Source organism: Perna viridis, chromosome 2 (assembly GCF_037379345.1).
Source record: "Perna viridis isolate PV_CMFRI_1.1 ecotype Kerala chromosome 2, ASM3737934v1, whole genome shotgun sequence".
In the NCBI taxonomy this organism is placed as follows: domain Eukaryota; kingdom Metazoa; phylum Mollusca; class Bivalvia; order Mytilida; family Mytilidae; genus Perna; species Perna viridis.
The window spans coordinates 69834211-69851848 of NC_142446.1; the positions used below are offsets into that span (position 1 = coordinate 69834211).

The 17638-nt window shown below is 32.2% G+C and overlaps 1 protein-coding gene across 10 annotated transcripts in view; it reads left to right on the plus strand.

Moving 5' to 3' along the window:
* LOC148626718 (inositol 1,4,5-trisphosphate-gated calcium channel ITPR2-like) overlaps positions 1-17638 on the plus strand; it is a 104464-nt gene that overhangs the window by 12880 nt on the left and 73946 nt on the right. For all 10 annotated transcript variants that reach the window (XM_088570952.1, XM_088570954.1, XM_088570956.1 and 7 more), the window contains exons 4-6: positions 9711-9797; positions 12685-12762; positions 16659-16739. In XM_088570952.1, the coding sequence (XP_088427078.1) occupies positions 9711-9797; positions 12685-12762; positions 16659-16739 (246 nt within the window). The remainder of the gene's footprint in view (positions 1-9710; positions 9798-12684; positions 12763-16658; positions 16740-17638) is intronic.

The following is a 17638-nucleotide window of genomic DNA, read 5'->3' on the forward strand; positions in this document are numbered from 1 at the left end:
ACGGAGATAAGCAGTGCTAACTGGGTTAGCAAACTGGGAGATGTTCACAGAGTACATTTTTTTTGTAATATAGAACACATCATGACATGTATCACGTGATACATGATCAATTGACTGTTTTCTTGGCTGGTATTAATATATGTGGCTAGGACAAAGATGGTACATGGTCAGTTGACTGTTCTCTTGACTGACACTAATAAGGATGACTAGGCAACAATGGTACATTGTTCATTGACTGTTCTCTTGGCTGGCATTAATTTATGTGGCTAGTACAAAGATGGTACATGGTCAGTTGACTTTCCTCTTGGCTGGCATTAATATATGTGGCTAGGACAAAGATGGTACATGGTCAGTTGACTTTCCTCTTGGCTCACATTAATTTATGTGGCTAGGACAAAGATGGTACTTTATTAGATGACTGTTCTCTTGGCTGGCATTAATTTATGTGGCTAGTACAAAGATGGTACATGGTCAGTTGACTTTCCTCTTGGCTGGCATTAATTTATGTTAGTAGGACAAAGATGGTACATGGTCGGTTGACTGTTCTCTTGGCTCACATTAATTTATGTGGCTAGACAAAGATGGTACATGGTCAGTTGACTGTTCTCTTGGCTGGCATTATTTTATGTGGCTAGACAAAGATGGTACATGGTCAGTTGACTGTATTCTTGGCTGGTAATTCATCGTGGGGGGCTAGATGTATAAAGAGTATGTACCAGAAGTACACTTTTCCTGTAAATGGGTTTTCTTTAGTTAAATGAACAATGTATGATGAGACTTTACTAGTTACCCAATCAAAACAAGGGCAAAGATGATGTCTCAGGTAATATATAATTTTGCAACATAACAAAGAGTAATCAAAGGAATCAAGATTCTAGAGGAAATCTAAAGAATGTAATCCAGGGACAAAGACCAGACATGAAAAACACACAACAAAGAACATAGAATAACCAAAATAATTCATATAAAGTAATAAAATTAAATGAGCAACTCTGACTCCATTGAAAACTTGGAGCAGACGCTCTGGTAGGATAAGCGTCCACGGCTTTTCTAGAAACACCTGCCGAGTTGCTAATAAAAAGTCAAGTCCATGGTAGACGAAAGAGGAAAGGGAAACTATGACATGTTGAACAAATCAGTTTTCATGATGCAGATGAATATACTGAACAAACAGCATTATGCTAGCTGTCTCCTTGAGTAGAGGAAAGATTTAATATAAAATGCACTATCTATGGAAGAAATAGGTACTTCCACTTGTCCTCCAGGATTTTTTCCATGTGGGAGAAAGTCAATTGCTTTTTCACTTATTCTTCTGCACTTCGCTAGTGCAAAAGATGGAATTTCTTTACACTCACATAAGGAGTTCTTACTCTTCAATATGATTTGTGTAAGGAATTTGTTGTGGAGGATGAAATTCCCTATTAGTCATTGGGGTCAAATGTAAATATTTCCAAGGAATGGAATTTTATGCTCCCCCAAAACTTAATTGTATGAAGCACAAATTGTTTTCAAAGATCATAGTTAATATAACACTCGCTTTCCAGCTGGAATCAATTGCATTGAACCTCATGGCCATTCTTATGTCATCCTTTTATTGTCCAGATGACAAAAGAAGAATTGCTTCACCAAATATTGAATTTTTTTAAGCAGTGATTTGAAATTAAAGTTTAAAGTTTGTTCTGGTAGGGTTCCATACAGGAATTATGGCCGTTTTCTCTTCGAATATTATGAATTAGGGGGCATCTGTATCCATCTGATAAAACTTCTTAATCCATGTCACTCTGGCATGGGGGGAATTATTTTTCGTGACACTAATCACAAGGACTGATGGTTGCCTCTTGATATTTGGTATCCAGCATCAGGTACAGGTCCTATATAGTGTTATTTGATTTCAGACCCGTCAGACTTCCTGTTCAACAAAATGAAGCCATTTCTGTCTTTGACTAACTTTTACCATTGTTATGTAGTGTAAAGTCTTCAATATTTACCAAAGCTCTTCTTAGATTTTTAATATAGTCATTTAATTTTGGATGTTTTCTTCATTTCAAATGATGGATGTTATGTAATGATTCAAATTTACAATTAGCATTGTACAAAGACTTTTGCATTTTTAAAGTTAGTCTTAAGGGAATATACAGTGCAAAGATTTCTTTTGAATAATTTAAAGTAGACCATATTGATTTTTGAAATCCATTTAAATGCAAAAAATAAAGCTTGTTGAATGGCTTACATTTCATCCTTGTAAATTTACTGTAACTCTATAAGTATGTATGTAAATGGTTTTAAGACAAATGCTTTTCTTCATTCAATTTTTCATCAACAATAACATTTATCCACATAATATTTACCAGTCTCCATGTTATGATCGTTAAGGTACTAATTACCATATTGTCACCAAAATGCACTACACAAGTCATTGAGACTAATTAATACTTGACACTGTTAGTTTTGTCACTGGTATTAGCTTGAAAAGACCTGACAAAGGTCACGAAGTCCCGCAGCCATTGACAGACAGTCTTGACATTAATGGATCATAATGCATGGGGCAAAAGAGATTTATGGCTATAATTATTTATGCCAGTTGTTGGAGTTTTAGTCAGCTGACTACTACTGATTGTGGTCTGCTGGGTGAAAGAACAATGAGTCTAAGTTACCTGTGATTTACTTGGTGATTGGGCAATGTAAATCTTTGTTGCCTATGATCTGCTAGATGATAAGGCAATGAGCCATGGTTGCCAGAGGTTTGTTGGATGTTTGGGCAATGAATCTTGTTTGTCTGTGGTCTGTTGGATGATTAGGCAATTAGCAAAGGTTGCCTGTGGTCTCCTGGATGGTAGGGCAACAGATCTTGGTTGCCAGTGATCTGCTCTTGTTCCAGCAAAATGTGCATTGACAAAAGCTGTTTAAGACTGACAGTTTGTGGAGTCCAATCCTATAAATGAAAACCTGACTGACAGTTTGTGGAGTCCAATCCTATCAATGAAAACCTGACTGACAGTTTGTGCAGTCCAATCCTATCTATGAAAACCTGACTGGCAGTTTGTAGAGTCCAATCCTATCAATGAAAACCTGACTGACAGTTTGTAGAGGCCAATCCTATCAATGAAAACCTGACTGACAGTTTGTAGAGTCCAATCAATGAAAACCTGACTGACAGTTTGTAGAGTCTAATCCTATCAATGAAAACCTGACTGATGGTTTGTAGAGTCCAATCCTATCAATGAAAACCTGACTGACAGTTTGTAGAGTCCAATCCTATCTATGAAAACCTGACTGACAGTTTGTAGAGTCCTATCAATGAAAACCTGACTTACAGTTTGTAGAGTCCAATCCTATCAGTGAAAACCTGACTGACAGTTTGTAGAGTCCTATCAATGAAAACCTGACTTACAGTTTGTAGAGTCCAATCCAATCAATGAAAACCTTGTATTTCTATTAACAATAGTAAAATATGAAGCTGTTTCTAAACTATGAAGAGTTGGGCATTGACACAAAATAGAAGATTCTGGCAAATATACATCATATTGTTGTTCTCAGAAGTAGCTAACTAAATACTAATCAGTAGAAATTCTGTATCACACACATTATTGTCAAGGCATGTCTATCTTCAAATTATATGCTTTATTTTGAAGAGTTAAAGTTGACTTTGTTGTCTTGTGAATTAAACAAACATTAAATAATAGATAATGCATTTATTATAAAATAAAATCTGTCTTTGTCTGTGATGTATATTTTGAAAAAAAAAATTAGAAGGTATCAGATATTTAACATTTAACAAAATCCATTCATTATTACAATACATCTAATGTAAATCATAAACTATCTTTATAAACAACATCTAAGATAGATCATAAACTATCTAATATGGACATTTTCAAAAAATTTAAATTTCCTATATGAATAGAAGTTGAAATGTTTATTCTCAAAGATCTACTGTTAAAAATCAATATTTTTACAAGTAATTCCTGTGATTTGTAAAGTTGTATTGAGTGTTATTTATAGGGTTGACAAGGTTTTACCAACCTTTCTGTAAATGTAGAACTAAAGAACGAATACATTGAGTGATAGAGTGCCTAGCAACAATGTTTATCAGGAAATGATGAATAAGGCCACCCTATAGTCACAGCTGAGAAAGGGCTTCTCTTTTGAAAAATTTTAATGAAGCATTCACTCAGCTTTGTTATATAAAAACATAATAAAATTGCATGAAGAATCTTTTCATACTATTTAAATCTTGAAATGCAATGTTCTTGAAAGTCTATGTTAGGGTTCAATCAACAGAGATAATAAAAGGAAGATAAGTGGTGCCATGAGTTTGTGACAAATGGTACTGGAGAATTGGTGCTCATTTATTTTACTATGTGGAACCAATGTTTAGTGTTCTAATTCATAAAATAAGATAGCACAATAGTAGTCCAGAGTCATATTATGTTTTTCTGGTAGAAATCAGGGTTTTTTTCAATAGCATGAGATAATCTGCCAGTTGAAATGTATGAGACATCCTTCAGTTGATATGCATGATATATCCTCCAATTGATATGAATGAGATATCTGGCAATTGAAATGCATAATATATCTGCCAATTGGAATGCAAGAGATGTCTTCCAGTTGAAATGCAAGAGATGTCTGCCAGTTGAAATGCAGGAGAAATCTAACAATTAAAATGCATAAGATATCTGCCAATTGGAATGCATAAGATATCTGCCAGTTGGAATGCAAGAGATGTCTGCCAGTTGAAATGCATGAGAAATCTAACAATTGAAGTGCATAAGATATCTGCCAATTGGAATGCATAAGATATCTGCCAATTGGAATGCATAAGATATCTGCCAATTGGAATGCATAAGATATCTGCCAATTGGAATGCAAGAGATGTCTGCCAGTTGATATTTAACACCAATCAACTAATCAATCTGTCATTATAAGTTATTAATAGAAAAAAAAACATTTGGACATTACACATCAAATTTTTATTTGAATTTAAATTTGTTATTATGTCCATTCTTTGTTTTGTCCAATACCATTTTGTATCATTAATTTATTCTATCTTCATGAAACTTTTGGTGAATGATTATGTCATTCTGTGCCTCTATTTTAATTTTGATCCAGATAGATTTTTTATTAGTCTAACATTGACTATATTGTTTGTTGAGATAGGAAGTATCACCAAGTTAGCTTTGTTCACAGTTCTTCTATAAAAACATATACCTTTTAGAAAACAAATATGTACAGTAAGGAGGGGACTGGGAGTAGGGGGTGGTAATTACAGTAAGGAGGGGACTGGGAAAGGGGGTTATAATTACAGTAAGGAGGGGACTGGGAGAGGGGGGGTGATAATTACAGTAAGGAGGGGACTGGGAAAGGGGGTGGTAATTACAGTAAGGAGGAAACTGGGAAAGGGGGTGGTAATTACAGTAAGGAGGGGACTGGGAGAGGGGGTTGTAGTTAGAGTAAGGAGGGGTCTGGGAGAGGGGATGGTAATTACAGGAAGGAGGGAACTGGGAAAGGGGGTGGTAATTACAGTAAGGAGGGGACTGGGAGAGGGGGTTGTAATTAGAGTAAGGAGGGGACTAGGTGAGGGGATGGTAATTACAGTAAGGAGGGGACTGGGAGAGGGTGTGGTAATTACAGTAAGGAGGGGACTGGGAGAGGGGGTGGTAATTTTAGTAAGGAGGGGACTGGGAGAGGGGGGTGGTAATATTACTTTAATTGTAGACAATAATGAAAACATGTATCTTGAAATCAGCATTGTTTTTATTCATGGACAAACTATTTTACTTAACCACACTTTACTGGAAGACAGAAAAAAGTAATCTGAGATTATCCAGCGTATTTACAAAGAATTTGCTTTGTAATCCACTAATCCTTCTCTTAACATTGTAATGTTAATCACATAAAAATCATCGATACATTTATTGCACTTATACACGGAATAGGGGGCATTCATAATATTGTTTGCTTTTTTCTGAGATTTTACTATACCCCACTCTTTTGAAAACTTAGTTGTATAGTGATCACGGTGTCTGTCTGTCCAATCACCCATCTTCACCTTTATATAAGTAACTGGTCAGTGCCTTCCTATTTATATCTTCTATGCTCATACATCTGTATGTCTGTCTCAAATGGTTTTTGTCATAATTTTGCTGGAAGAATCTTAAACACTAAGATTTTTGCAATTTTTTTAAGTCAGTTAGGCAAATGGTGTTTAAGTGTTAGTCCCTGTAAGAATCAGGCAGTCAGTGAAACATGGTATGAAAGTGTAACTTGACTATTTGCACCATCAGGATCCAGGAAAACATACAAGATTTTCCATATCATGCTGGACTATTGAGTTAAAATTTAATTGAAATGCACTGAAAATGAACATTTCCAGGGCAAATAACTCTGTCAAATACCTCATTTTCTAAGATTCTATTGAAAAATTTCTGCACTAAGCCAGTGATGCAGATGTCAAATAATGGTCTTTTTAAATAGAGAAAGTATCCTTGAGTGATATTATATTGTCAGATTGGTGGGGTTTTGACATGCATGTTTCTGATTTTTCCCATTTTTCTTGATTCTTAAAAACACTTACACTTAAAATTTTTGTTGTACCTAAGATCCGGTAAAATCTGCAGCTGTCATGTACAATTCTCACAAAAACTTTACCAAATGTTGAATGAGACATTAATGTCAAGACTTTGGTAAGAATTGTACATGATGCCATCATGTTGAGGTTATTTGGTCACCAAGAACTGTTGTTTTAAATAGAACAACAGAAAGTTACAAATGAATGTGAATTGTCAACCCGCAGTTAAACAGGAGATCCTTATTTTCATAAAATATCTGAAGTAGAAATTTTTCTTAATCTCTGTCATATCTAGCAACAACCACCTTGACAATCAAATTTAGAACAAGATTTTATTTGATATCTTTAAAGAAACCAAGGCTATTGATGGAGTTAATACTTGAATTCAGCCAATCTTACACCTGCTATAGGTTGCAGACCACCAATTCAACCAATGAGCATTTGGAACGTACGCAAAAATAGTCCTACGCAGAAATTACCCCTGTTCCTCATAGTGCTGTGAAAAAAGTTCTCATCTTATTTAAAAAATTTAAACAGTTTCTGAAAGGAAAAACATTTCTGTACATTTTATAGGTGCATTTTGCTTCTTGTGATGTGAAGCCTAATCTCCATAATGATTTTTAAATATACCCCTATCTTGTGAAAACACTGGCATTTCCCATGCTATTTATAGACCCTTCACTTCCGGTGACCAGTACTGCACTGCAAGTCTGCTAACCCCACATGCCATTCTGAGGATTGTGAGCTGACATATGTAGAATCATGCTGATATATAGTCATCTGAAGGTTAAAGTTAAGGTAAAGTCCAGAGAAGCCATTGAATATTGTGAAATTAGCATAGAAGCCTATGGGAAGTGGAATTAGTGGTTTTTAGCCTTAATATGAAGCCATGGCAAAATGAAAAGTTTCTTGAAATAGCTTTAAACTACTTGAAGATCTTGTTAACTTTGCCATGAGAGGAATACACTACAAAAATCCTTCAAAATATGCATTTTTTAAGTTATAGGTCCAAATTATGGAAAATTGGTCTTTTTGGCTGACTTTTATGTCCTATCTTGTAAAAAGTGTAGAAAATTTAGTAAAAATATCAAATATTAAACTTTGAGGGCTATATTTACCTAAATATGGTAGTAATAAGCACTTGAAATCAAGTTTTGTGTAGATTTGAGCAAAAATTAGGTTAGAAATGAGGAAAAACTCACTTTCATTACTGCGGTTAAGGCCATATAAGCATTCCCCTATGGCAACATGGAAAATCCATTATTGAGCACTTTGTTTTGCTTTAGGTGCCCTTTACTGGTCATGTTTTAATGTGAAAACACTGTATTTACAAATTTAAAGCCAAATATATCACCTTTTGTGAAAATTTAAAGATTTAGGATTTTTGACATGTGATCAAGAAAAAGGGGGAGGCATGTCAGAAATAAATTTTTAAAAATAGACCAATTTCTCAGAAAATGATTACTTTTGAAACTATTTCTTCATTAATATTGTTAAAAAACAATTTGTGATTGATATTTTTTATTTGAAAAGTCAGAAAAAGTTCTTTGCAAATATTTAATGCATTTCAGTATGGCAGAATATTGTCACTTTTTTGCTCGCACAACTTGGTTACCCTATATTTAAAAATCAAATATTTAAAAAAGTGCTTGTCACATTTCACTGAAACTTTGCAAATGCATTCAGTATGTGTGTAGGAAGATACCTGTATAGTTATTTATTTTTTCTAAGACAAAAAGTGACTCTTTAGGTTACAGACCACCAATTCAACCAATGAGCATTTGGAACGTACGCAAAAATAGTCCTACGCAGAAATTACCCCTGTTCCTCATAGTGCTGTGAAAAAAGTTCTCATCTTATTTAAAAAATTTAAACAGTTTCTGAAAGGAAAAACATTTCTGTACATTTTATAGGTGCATTTTGCTTCTTGTGATGTGAAGCCTAATCTCCATAATGATTTTTAAATATACCCCTATCTTGTGAAAACACTGGCATTTCCCATGCTATTTATAGACCCTTCACTTCCGGTGACCAGTACTGCACTGCAAGTCTGCTAACCCCACATGCCATTCTGAGGATTGTGAGCTGACATATGTAGAATCATGCTGATATATAGTCATCTGAAGGTTAAAGTTAAGGTAAAGTCCAGAGAAGCCATTGAATATTGTGAAATTAGCATAGAAGCCTATGGGAAGTGGAATTAGTGGTTTTTAGCCTATAGAATAACCATTTGTATCTAAATTTAGTGTTTATTTTGTCAATATCTGTTAAATATTTGAGTTCCTGTTGATGTAACAAAAAACTGTATACATATCTATAATTAAGAGATACAAAATGTACCAGTACTTTAGCCATAAGTATTTTTTCATTACATCTGAATAATTTAATTTCAGATGAAACATGCTTTCTGATGTGTGCACCACATGATTGAGATTATTTCTTCATAGGTTGAAAAAAATATAACAGACATTCCTTAATTGGATAGAATTCATGAAATTCTATAGGATGTTTCACAAATGCATGGACTTTAATGTCAAATAAATTTAAAAATACTGGTTTACCTATCAATCATTTAATTTTTTCTTGTTCTGCTTTTAGATTAATTACATACAAGTTTAATTACATACAAGTATATGTACAATTATATGTATTACATAACAACACTTGAATGTGTGTGTGTATATCAGTGTCAAATACTATACACAGGCTAAATTGCAACATGGAAACATGTGTTTAGGACGATTATGGTAAATATATGTTTCTTGTGCATTTAAAATTATATAAAATCATTCATGTATGTTTTGGAAAATCATATGAAATGTTGCTTATTTCATATATGAAATCTTGCTGAAAACATATATTTACTTTATGATTACTTTATGATTTTAATTACATGTTTTTTCATGAATTAATTTGTTGGTCAGAAACATGTGTTTTCCATAGTGGCCTAAACATTTGCAAAACTTGTGACAAACATTTTTTTTCAGATGTTTTTCATAGTGGCCTAAACATATTGAAAACTTTGTGACAAACATTTTTTTTCAGGTGGTTTTTTCTCAATATAGGAAAAATAATTTTTTTTCCTGTGTATTTGTTGTGTATTAGCCTTTATTATGACACCTACATACTTTTTCTGTTTTAGTTGTCAGCAGAATCAGAGGAAGATGACAACAACTTGGAGCAAAAGAGACAACAAGGCAAAAAAGTTGTCTATGGCCAGATTATACAGGTAGATTAATATTCTTGTATTTAGCATTAAAATATCTTTGAATAATCCTTGATATACCATTAAGTCAATGAGAAATTGTACCATACAAAAAAATATAAAATATATTATGTATCTCTCCATACCTGTTAACCCTCCCACAAAATCAATGAAAAATTTTTGGTTTTTGGTTAAAATTACTATATCTTCTACGAAAATTACTATATAGTTGTATTTTTACATAACTAATGTGCTTTTGACATGGCTCCTTCTTATCTAAATCTTTGTTAAGGAATAATACTGTCACCATTCTTAATGAGTTTTTTTCTCGTCTTTCTCTGGCAGTGGATATTTGATATCGCTCTTCATGTGTGGTTAAATTGTCAGTTGAATTTTAAATTTGTAATGTGTGCAAGATCGAGAGATGTCCTAGTTATTGTCTTCTCATATTTTCATGTTCGAGAAACATAATAGGTTGTCATGATTATTGACAATATAGTTTGCAGGGTTATCATTCTTATGATGCCATTTGTTTAAAACACATTGCACCATCTGTATAAGTATCAGACATCATGAACGGTTAAATTATAGAAGATTTAATACACATTTGATGGCCAAATTAGAAATCCATTTAAAAGTCGTGACTGTTTTGAATTTATTAAAGTGTTTGTTTTGGCAATAACTGTTTACTATACTCCATAATCTGACCGATCAGAACTTAGTACTTTTACAATGGCTGTTTAAGTTAACTGTTGGCAAGTTTTATATGTTTGTAGATTATAGATTTATGTTATGATTGTTGAACTCAATATGAACAACAGATAAAAGTTGACATTAAAGCTAGTTGATTTGTATAATTTGATTCATCTGTTTACGTTTATAAGCCGCTGTACAGTTTTTTGTCCTCTTTTCATCTTTGTCTGTACTGTTTTTCAAACTTTTTATGGCAATTTGTTAAACCATAAAATTGAATTTTAAACAAAATACAAAATGTTCATGGAAAACTTACATGATCTTCAGGTAGAAGACAATATATAGAAGAAATTCCATGAACAAGTTTTATAAAACTTACATGATCATCAGAGAGAAGAAATTCCATGAACAAGTTTTATAAAACTTACATGATCATCAGAGAGAAGAAATTCCATGAACAAGTTTTATAAAACTTACATGATCATCAGAGAGAAGAAATTCCATGAACAAGTTTTATAAAACTTACATGATCATCAGAGAGAAGAAATTCCATGAACAAGTTTTATAAAACTTACATGATCATCAGAGAGAAGAAATTCCATGAACAAATGCTATAAAGCTTACATGATCATCAGAGAAGAAATTCCATGAACAAGTTTTATAAAACTTTGAAAAATCTCATAAATAGATACCCTTAAATAAACTTACCATCTCAGTAGCTAGTGATTTTATGTTTTGTGCTAGAGGATGGAGTCCTCATAACTATAATCGATACAAATTTAATCTTTGACCTTAGAAGCTCACAGAGCCAGATTTCAGTCCGACAGGAAGTATCCTGTTATACTGAGTAAAGATCTTTACTTGCTTTGTATCTTTAATAAAAAATAAATGTTTATCAGATTATAGCTTACATTTTAAAGTTTTGTTACCGGTAAATTATGAAGGAAAATATATTTTAGTTGATGTAAAACTGTAAAAGGCATAATATATTTTTTAAAAATTTATAAATTTAACTTTGCCCTGTTACATGTTACACATTTCTCATATTGAGTTCTGTATCTACTAGAAAACAAATGACTATATAAACCATTCACCGATATACAAATAAAGACTGTAATAAATAGATGATTTTGTTATTAAACTGAACCTCTTAGTTACCAATAAATTATCAGGTTATTTTAATTTGCTTTTCGATTAAGATTTGAAATTTTTCACTGTCAACAATGTCAACATTACAGTGTTAAACAAATATTATATGTCTTGTTAAACTTAGAAATAATCAATACATTGTCTTTAATCCTGCATTTCATCAATTAACACACCATATTAAGTTTCAATTTATGAAATATTGATAGACCCTAATTTGTAGTTGGTGATATTACTAAACATAACATCTATTGATTCTTTTTTTCATAGCATTTTTTTCCATGACATCTTGGGCCTGTTTTTTTTAGGACACAGGTATTGGTCATCTGTGAAATATGTTTGTCTCCTTATGATGTGTTTTTGACGTATGTGTTTTTCTTATATATCAGTACACTTAGTTGGTTGTTGGTTTTGTCAAAGTAATGTCCTGCCACAAAACCCTTGTGTTCAACTCTAAAACTCAACACCATTCAATGAAATTAGGCTGAACTTGGTACACACTTTTAATCTGGAATCGTATATAATACAAATGTCAAGGGCGAGGTCAAAGTGAGCACAAATTTTTTAAAAATCTTTTTGAACCGTCCAGAATCTGCATTCTATGATGGATGCTGATCAAATACACAGGAAAAAATATTTTACGTGATTTTCACATGATTTTCACCTGAATTGAGCAAATAAACTTTGTGATAAATATCACGTTAAATTCAGGTGAATCAAGTCTTCATGTGAAATTCACATGAATTGATAACATAAAAGTCGTGTTAAGTGAATTTCATGTGAAAATCACATTAATTTCATGTGAATTCACATGAATTTCAGGTGAAGCTCAATGAACATGAATATTTGCCTGGATACTGGTATATACTCTTAAGTTCACATTAAAATCAAGAAACCCTTATTGACTTTTAAGGTCACAAGTCAAAGATTAAAATCATAGAGTTGAACTTAACATGGTAATGGATGATATGCTTGCCTTTTGCCTCATTAAATTTTTCTTCTTTAATATTTCAGTTTTAAAAGCAGACCTATCTTGCTTGATACTTTTATATGTTATGATTTTTTATTTCAGCTTAAACACACTTTTACAAAGAAGTACATACATGTTAGTACAACTAAGACTTCATCAACAGAAAGTAATAACATGGCTGTAAGTATAGGAGTTATTTCCCTTTCATTGTTATATATCATGATGATCTCCTATTCTTCTCACTGACTTTAAAGGAATTTTACTGACATTAAAATCAAAGAATTGGAAAGTATGAGAATGTGGATTTCTATAATGATAAAATATAGGTACATGTAGACTGTTTACAGTTTCCTTTCAGTCTTTTCACAAAATAATGTATACATGAAGGAAAAGATATCTATTCATTAAATTGCAGTATGCATTGTTAATTATTACAAGATTGCAGATATTCTGTATATGCATATAGAGTTAGGCATTCTCTGTACCTAACATTCTAAATTTAGTGCTCTGCGTGACATAAAAAAAATTAGTGCATACTATTTTTTTCTTAAATAGATCATGTATGTTGCACAGTAGATCGAGAATTTATGTTAGGTGATTTTTGCAAGTCTTTTAAATTTTCTTGATGGATTTATGGATTTTTAGTATAAATTTTAAAAGGTCGGAAATTGGAAATCTTTTGATCGAGATATTTGACCTTGACATGAGGTAAAACCTACTCCATGTTTAAAGTTAGTATAGAAAAAAAACTGTCATTCAATTTCTAAAGATTTAAAGCAATTGATTTTGATAAGTAAATATAAATGAAATGGATATGACAATGTAATTCATTCAGCAGATCAATTTAAATTGAAGGAAAGATACTTTTCTGTGTACTGGTAGCTATGGATATTGCAGAACATGTACACTTTAAAAATACAGATGATTCTATAATTTAAATACTTTGAAAAGAACATTAATTATTCAAACTTATAATTCTACAACCTTGTAAGCTGAAAAAATAATGAAGCATTCAAATGAATTGAAAAGACACAAGTTATATAATTCGTAACTGGGGAATTGGAATTGAAAACAAAACTGTTTCAATGTTCACTTGCATTTCTTTATAATTTTCCCCTCTCAAAATGAATGTATGCTTTTTCCAAATTTGATGTTACATTTTTATACTCCACTAAACCATTAATCAAATGTTTTCCTCATGTTCATAGAAAATATTGCCTCATTAATCTGTTTTGCAGACACAGGCGAAACTAAAGTTTTCAGAACTTGTCTTTAACTTTGCCCATTTAGTACTATTGTGCTAGCCCTAACTTATTTTTTATTGATATTAATGCTTTTCTGTAGAAATTGGTTAATTCTCTAACTCCCATCAGAGAAGAACTTTTTAAAAATGAATTAAATGATAATTTTCCTAAAGTTTTAGAATGGTTGTAATTTTATTCATATTTGCTCCAATAAGAAATTTTTACACTGGAATTATTTTTAGGTTAAACAAAAAATATATAGCTAATATTTACAGATGCAATAAATCAAGTTTGACACAAATTTTTTGCAAGAGTTATGCCTCTTTGACTTAGTTTTTGTCTTTCATCATACAGTGTCACATTTCTTTATTTGGCTAAGGTAATGATTTCAGCTGAATTTGAACTCATGAAAAGGTGCATGTCTTGTTCTCTATTACACATATGTCAAGGTGCGCCTACTCTATGCATCAATCACTTTACGGGGGTAGCTTAAGATGGCTCTGCATAAAATTCTACACAAAATTATTGGCCATGTAACAATAGACCTGTGTCCATATATCACCTTATGTGATAAAACTAATCAAAGGCATTTGACAAGAGAAATGCCTTTAGGTTTGCCTGGATGAGTCTCTGGAATAGAACAAAGTTGGCTACTGTGTAATCTGATTGGACAATAGCCACGTGCTTGACATAGATCTCTGTCAGGTGCATTAGACAAGATAACATAATGAGGTGTTAAAGGACTACAACATTTTGTTAATTATGTGGTCATATTTAATTTGGCAATTGTTTTAACTGATGGTGACATCAGATTGGTATTAGTATTTAGGGCTGTGCCCATGTGATGGGTTAATAATTGGGTTTTATGTGCTTTGGAATTGCAAGTTGTACTTACTTTGGACCAGCTGGCATAAATTTAAAATTTGTTTTAATGTAAACCAACCTCCCTCTATAAGTGACATAAGAAAGATGAATTCAAGGAAGCCATATACAAATGTTATATACATTAAATGAAAAAAGTATTTAGGCCAAGAAAAAAAATATATGTCTGTTTAAGGTTACCTTGGATAGACAGATAATAAAAATCATTTTATTTTTTTAAATTATTTTATATGGACATTTATGGAAAGTTTGCTTGACTTTAATAGTGCTCAACTGAAAAATGATAGTTTAGTGGCATTTCATAAAAAAATACCAATAAAATGTTCTAGGTTAGGCAGAATGAAATACAATGAAAGTTTTTTTTTCTCTGGCCTTAGAATTATTTATGAAGATTGGGTGGCCCTTAAGTTTTAATGGCATAAAGACAGTGTAATGTGATCTGTATATATCCAGGGATGTGTACTATAATGTTTTGATCTGTACTTTCAGATAATTTTTAGTAATATTTAGTCGTGAATGACACACTGTAAATCAGTAACATGAAAAGTATATGGTAAATGTTTGCCTTTTAATTTTGGCTGATGCTAAGTGGTGCATAAAGTAATTAAGCCAAGAGTAAATATTTCATGTGTTTGGTGGAATTTTTGTTGGCATTTTTAGACAGAAGCCAAAACATGTATTAGCACCACATGAAAATTACCTGGGGGGAGGGGTTAATTTGTGGTTGGACCCTGAAAACCATGAGAATTGTTACAGATGCCCCATGAACCACATTAAAAATATGTGCTCCTATACTTGCTTGCCAAAGTTGACAAGAACAAGTAGATCTCTAAAATAACTTATTGAAGTTTTGCATTATAAATATCATTGGAGCATGTTTCATTAATGTGAGGCAAGTTGATTGACCTCAGCTTGAACTTGACCACTGGGCAACATTCATCAAACAAACATTTCTAGGACTGTGGTACAAACAATAGCTCTTTCATGGTATCAGTATATTGGAATTATTTTTTATACATTTGAATTGCCATTTAGTATACATGAATGTAATATACACTCCATGAATATTTTCTTCTTCTGATAAATAAATCATTAAGTCCATCATGACGCTGCTAATTTGCACAAGTTAATTATTTAAAGTCTGAATTTGTACCTTCAACAATTACCATCCAGCTGTGATCAATTGTCCTCATGTTGTGATGTAAGCCTTATTATAAAAGACTAATTAAGTAGAAAGGCTGTGACAACCTGAATATTAGCAATTGATTTTGCCATGCTTCTTTTGTTCTGTTTGCAAGTTCTGTTAATTGGAAAATGGCTTGACGTAGGATGCTCTGAATAGCTCTTAGAATAAGTAAGGCAAATAAAGTGTTTGTATTCAATCAGAAATGACCATTTTCAAGAATTTTTGCTTTTCTATTTTTTTCTGTGACTAGATATGTGCTGTTAAAGTGCTGATGTGTATTTCTCTTAAAAATCTGAAACTGGTCAAAATTTATCAAACTTCCTTCAATTACATGTATTTGGCTGTAATTGAAGCCCATGTATGTTTGCTAATGCTTTCTTGTAATCATTACTCCTACTTAAAAGGTAGGTTTCAATGAAACTCAGATGAGATGGGGACAGGAAGGTGTTTTTCTCAAGTGTACAAGGAGAGTTAATCCAATTGAAGTATTTACAAACATGTCCTTTTGGTAAATAATCTAAACAATCAAAACCTAGGTATGAACAAGTATTACTTTAAGATTCATTTAAGATTGCAATTAAGTTTTCTGACACACATATGCTAAATTTAAGTGTATAAGGTACATAATTATTGGCAGGGAGTAGGAGGCGTAGATCACTTATTGCACCCAGCTTTTTTAAATTAAGATCATAATTAGAAATTCTATTATGTAGGCACCATCTTTACACATTTATTTACTTGAATCTGTATATTTTTTTCTTCAGGTTGAGCTACAGCCCCATAATGCCAAGCATTGCCAGTTTAGGATCATGCCTAGGTACAAGGTCAAGGCTGAGGGTGATGTGGTAAGTACAGTAAGGTTAAAGGTCAATTTTTTAAAGTCCTAGTCTCTGTAGTATTATAACATAGCCACAATGGCTAAATGTAATTTATAGGATATCATGAACTACAGCATCTCATGTTCAAAATTCACCCTAGTTGCTGCATACAGCTCTTTCAAAAAATGCTAGAATCTTGCAAAACTAAGAAAAAGTGAGTGGTTTTAGGTGATGTCTAATTTTCAGTGTTTGATTTGAATGATGTCAGAAAATTTCTGAAGCTTGTTTGCAATGGTCAGTTTTAGAGGAAATGAACATCTTTCACTGCATGGAGATTGTAATTACTGGGGAAGAATTCTACAGAAGAGACCATACTTTATATATATGAATTATATTCAGACATAGAATTTTCTATTTTCACTTGATATCCATGATTCTTGCATTACTGAGAATTGCAGTAGGACATTATAAAAATTTCTTTGCACAGCACAGGATTTTATTATAATTTTGGCTTCTTTCATAGGTTTTTAATTCAGATAAGGATTTATTTTTTTTGTTTTTGATATTCTAGTTTTAAAGTAAAATTCTAAAACTGGGAATAATCACTAGTCAAAATAATGCTGTGTTAGAATTTCTTTATATGGTATATCCTTCTGTTAAGTTGATTTAGTGAGTTTTAAATCATTTTCAGATCAATCCTTGAAAACAACAACAATTTATAGTATGATAAACATTCATAGATAGTATTATACAGTACCAAAATAGTTACAGACACCACTGAAACACTGCATAGGCCCAAGTCAATATCACTTGCACTAAATCAGCAATGTAATAACTGTATCTAGATCAATCATGAGCTCTCTCCTGATTGAATTTTAATATGAACTTTAAAAAGCTGAATAAGTATCTGAAGAGGTAGATTTTTT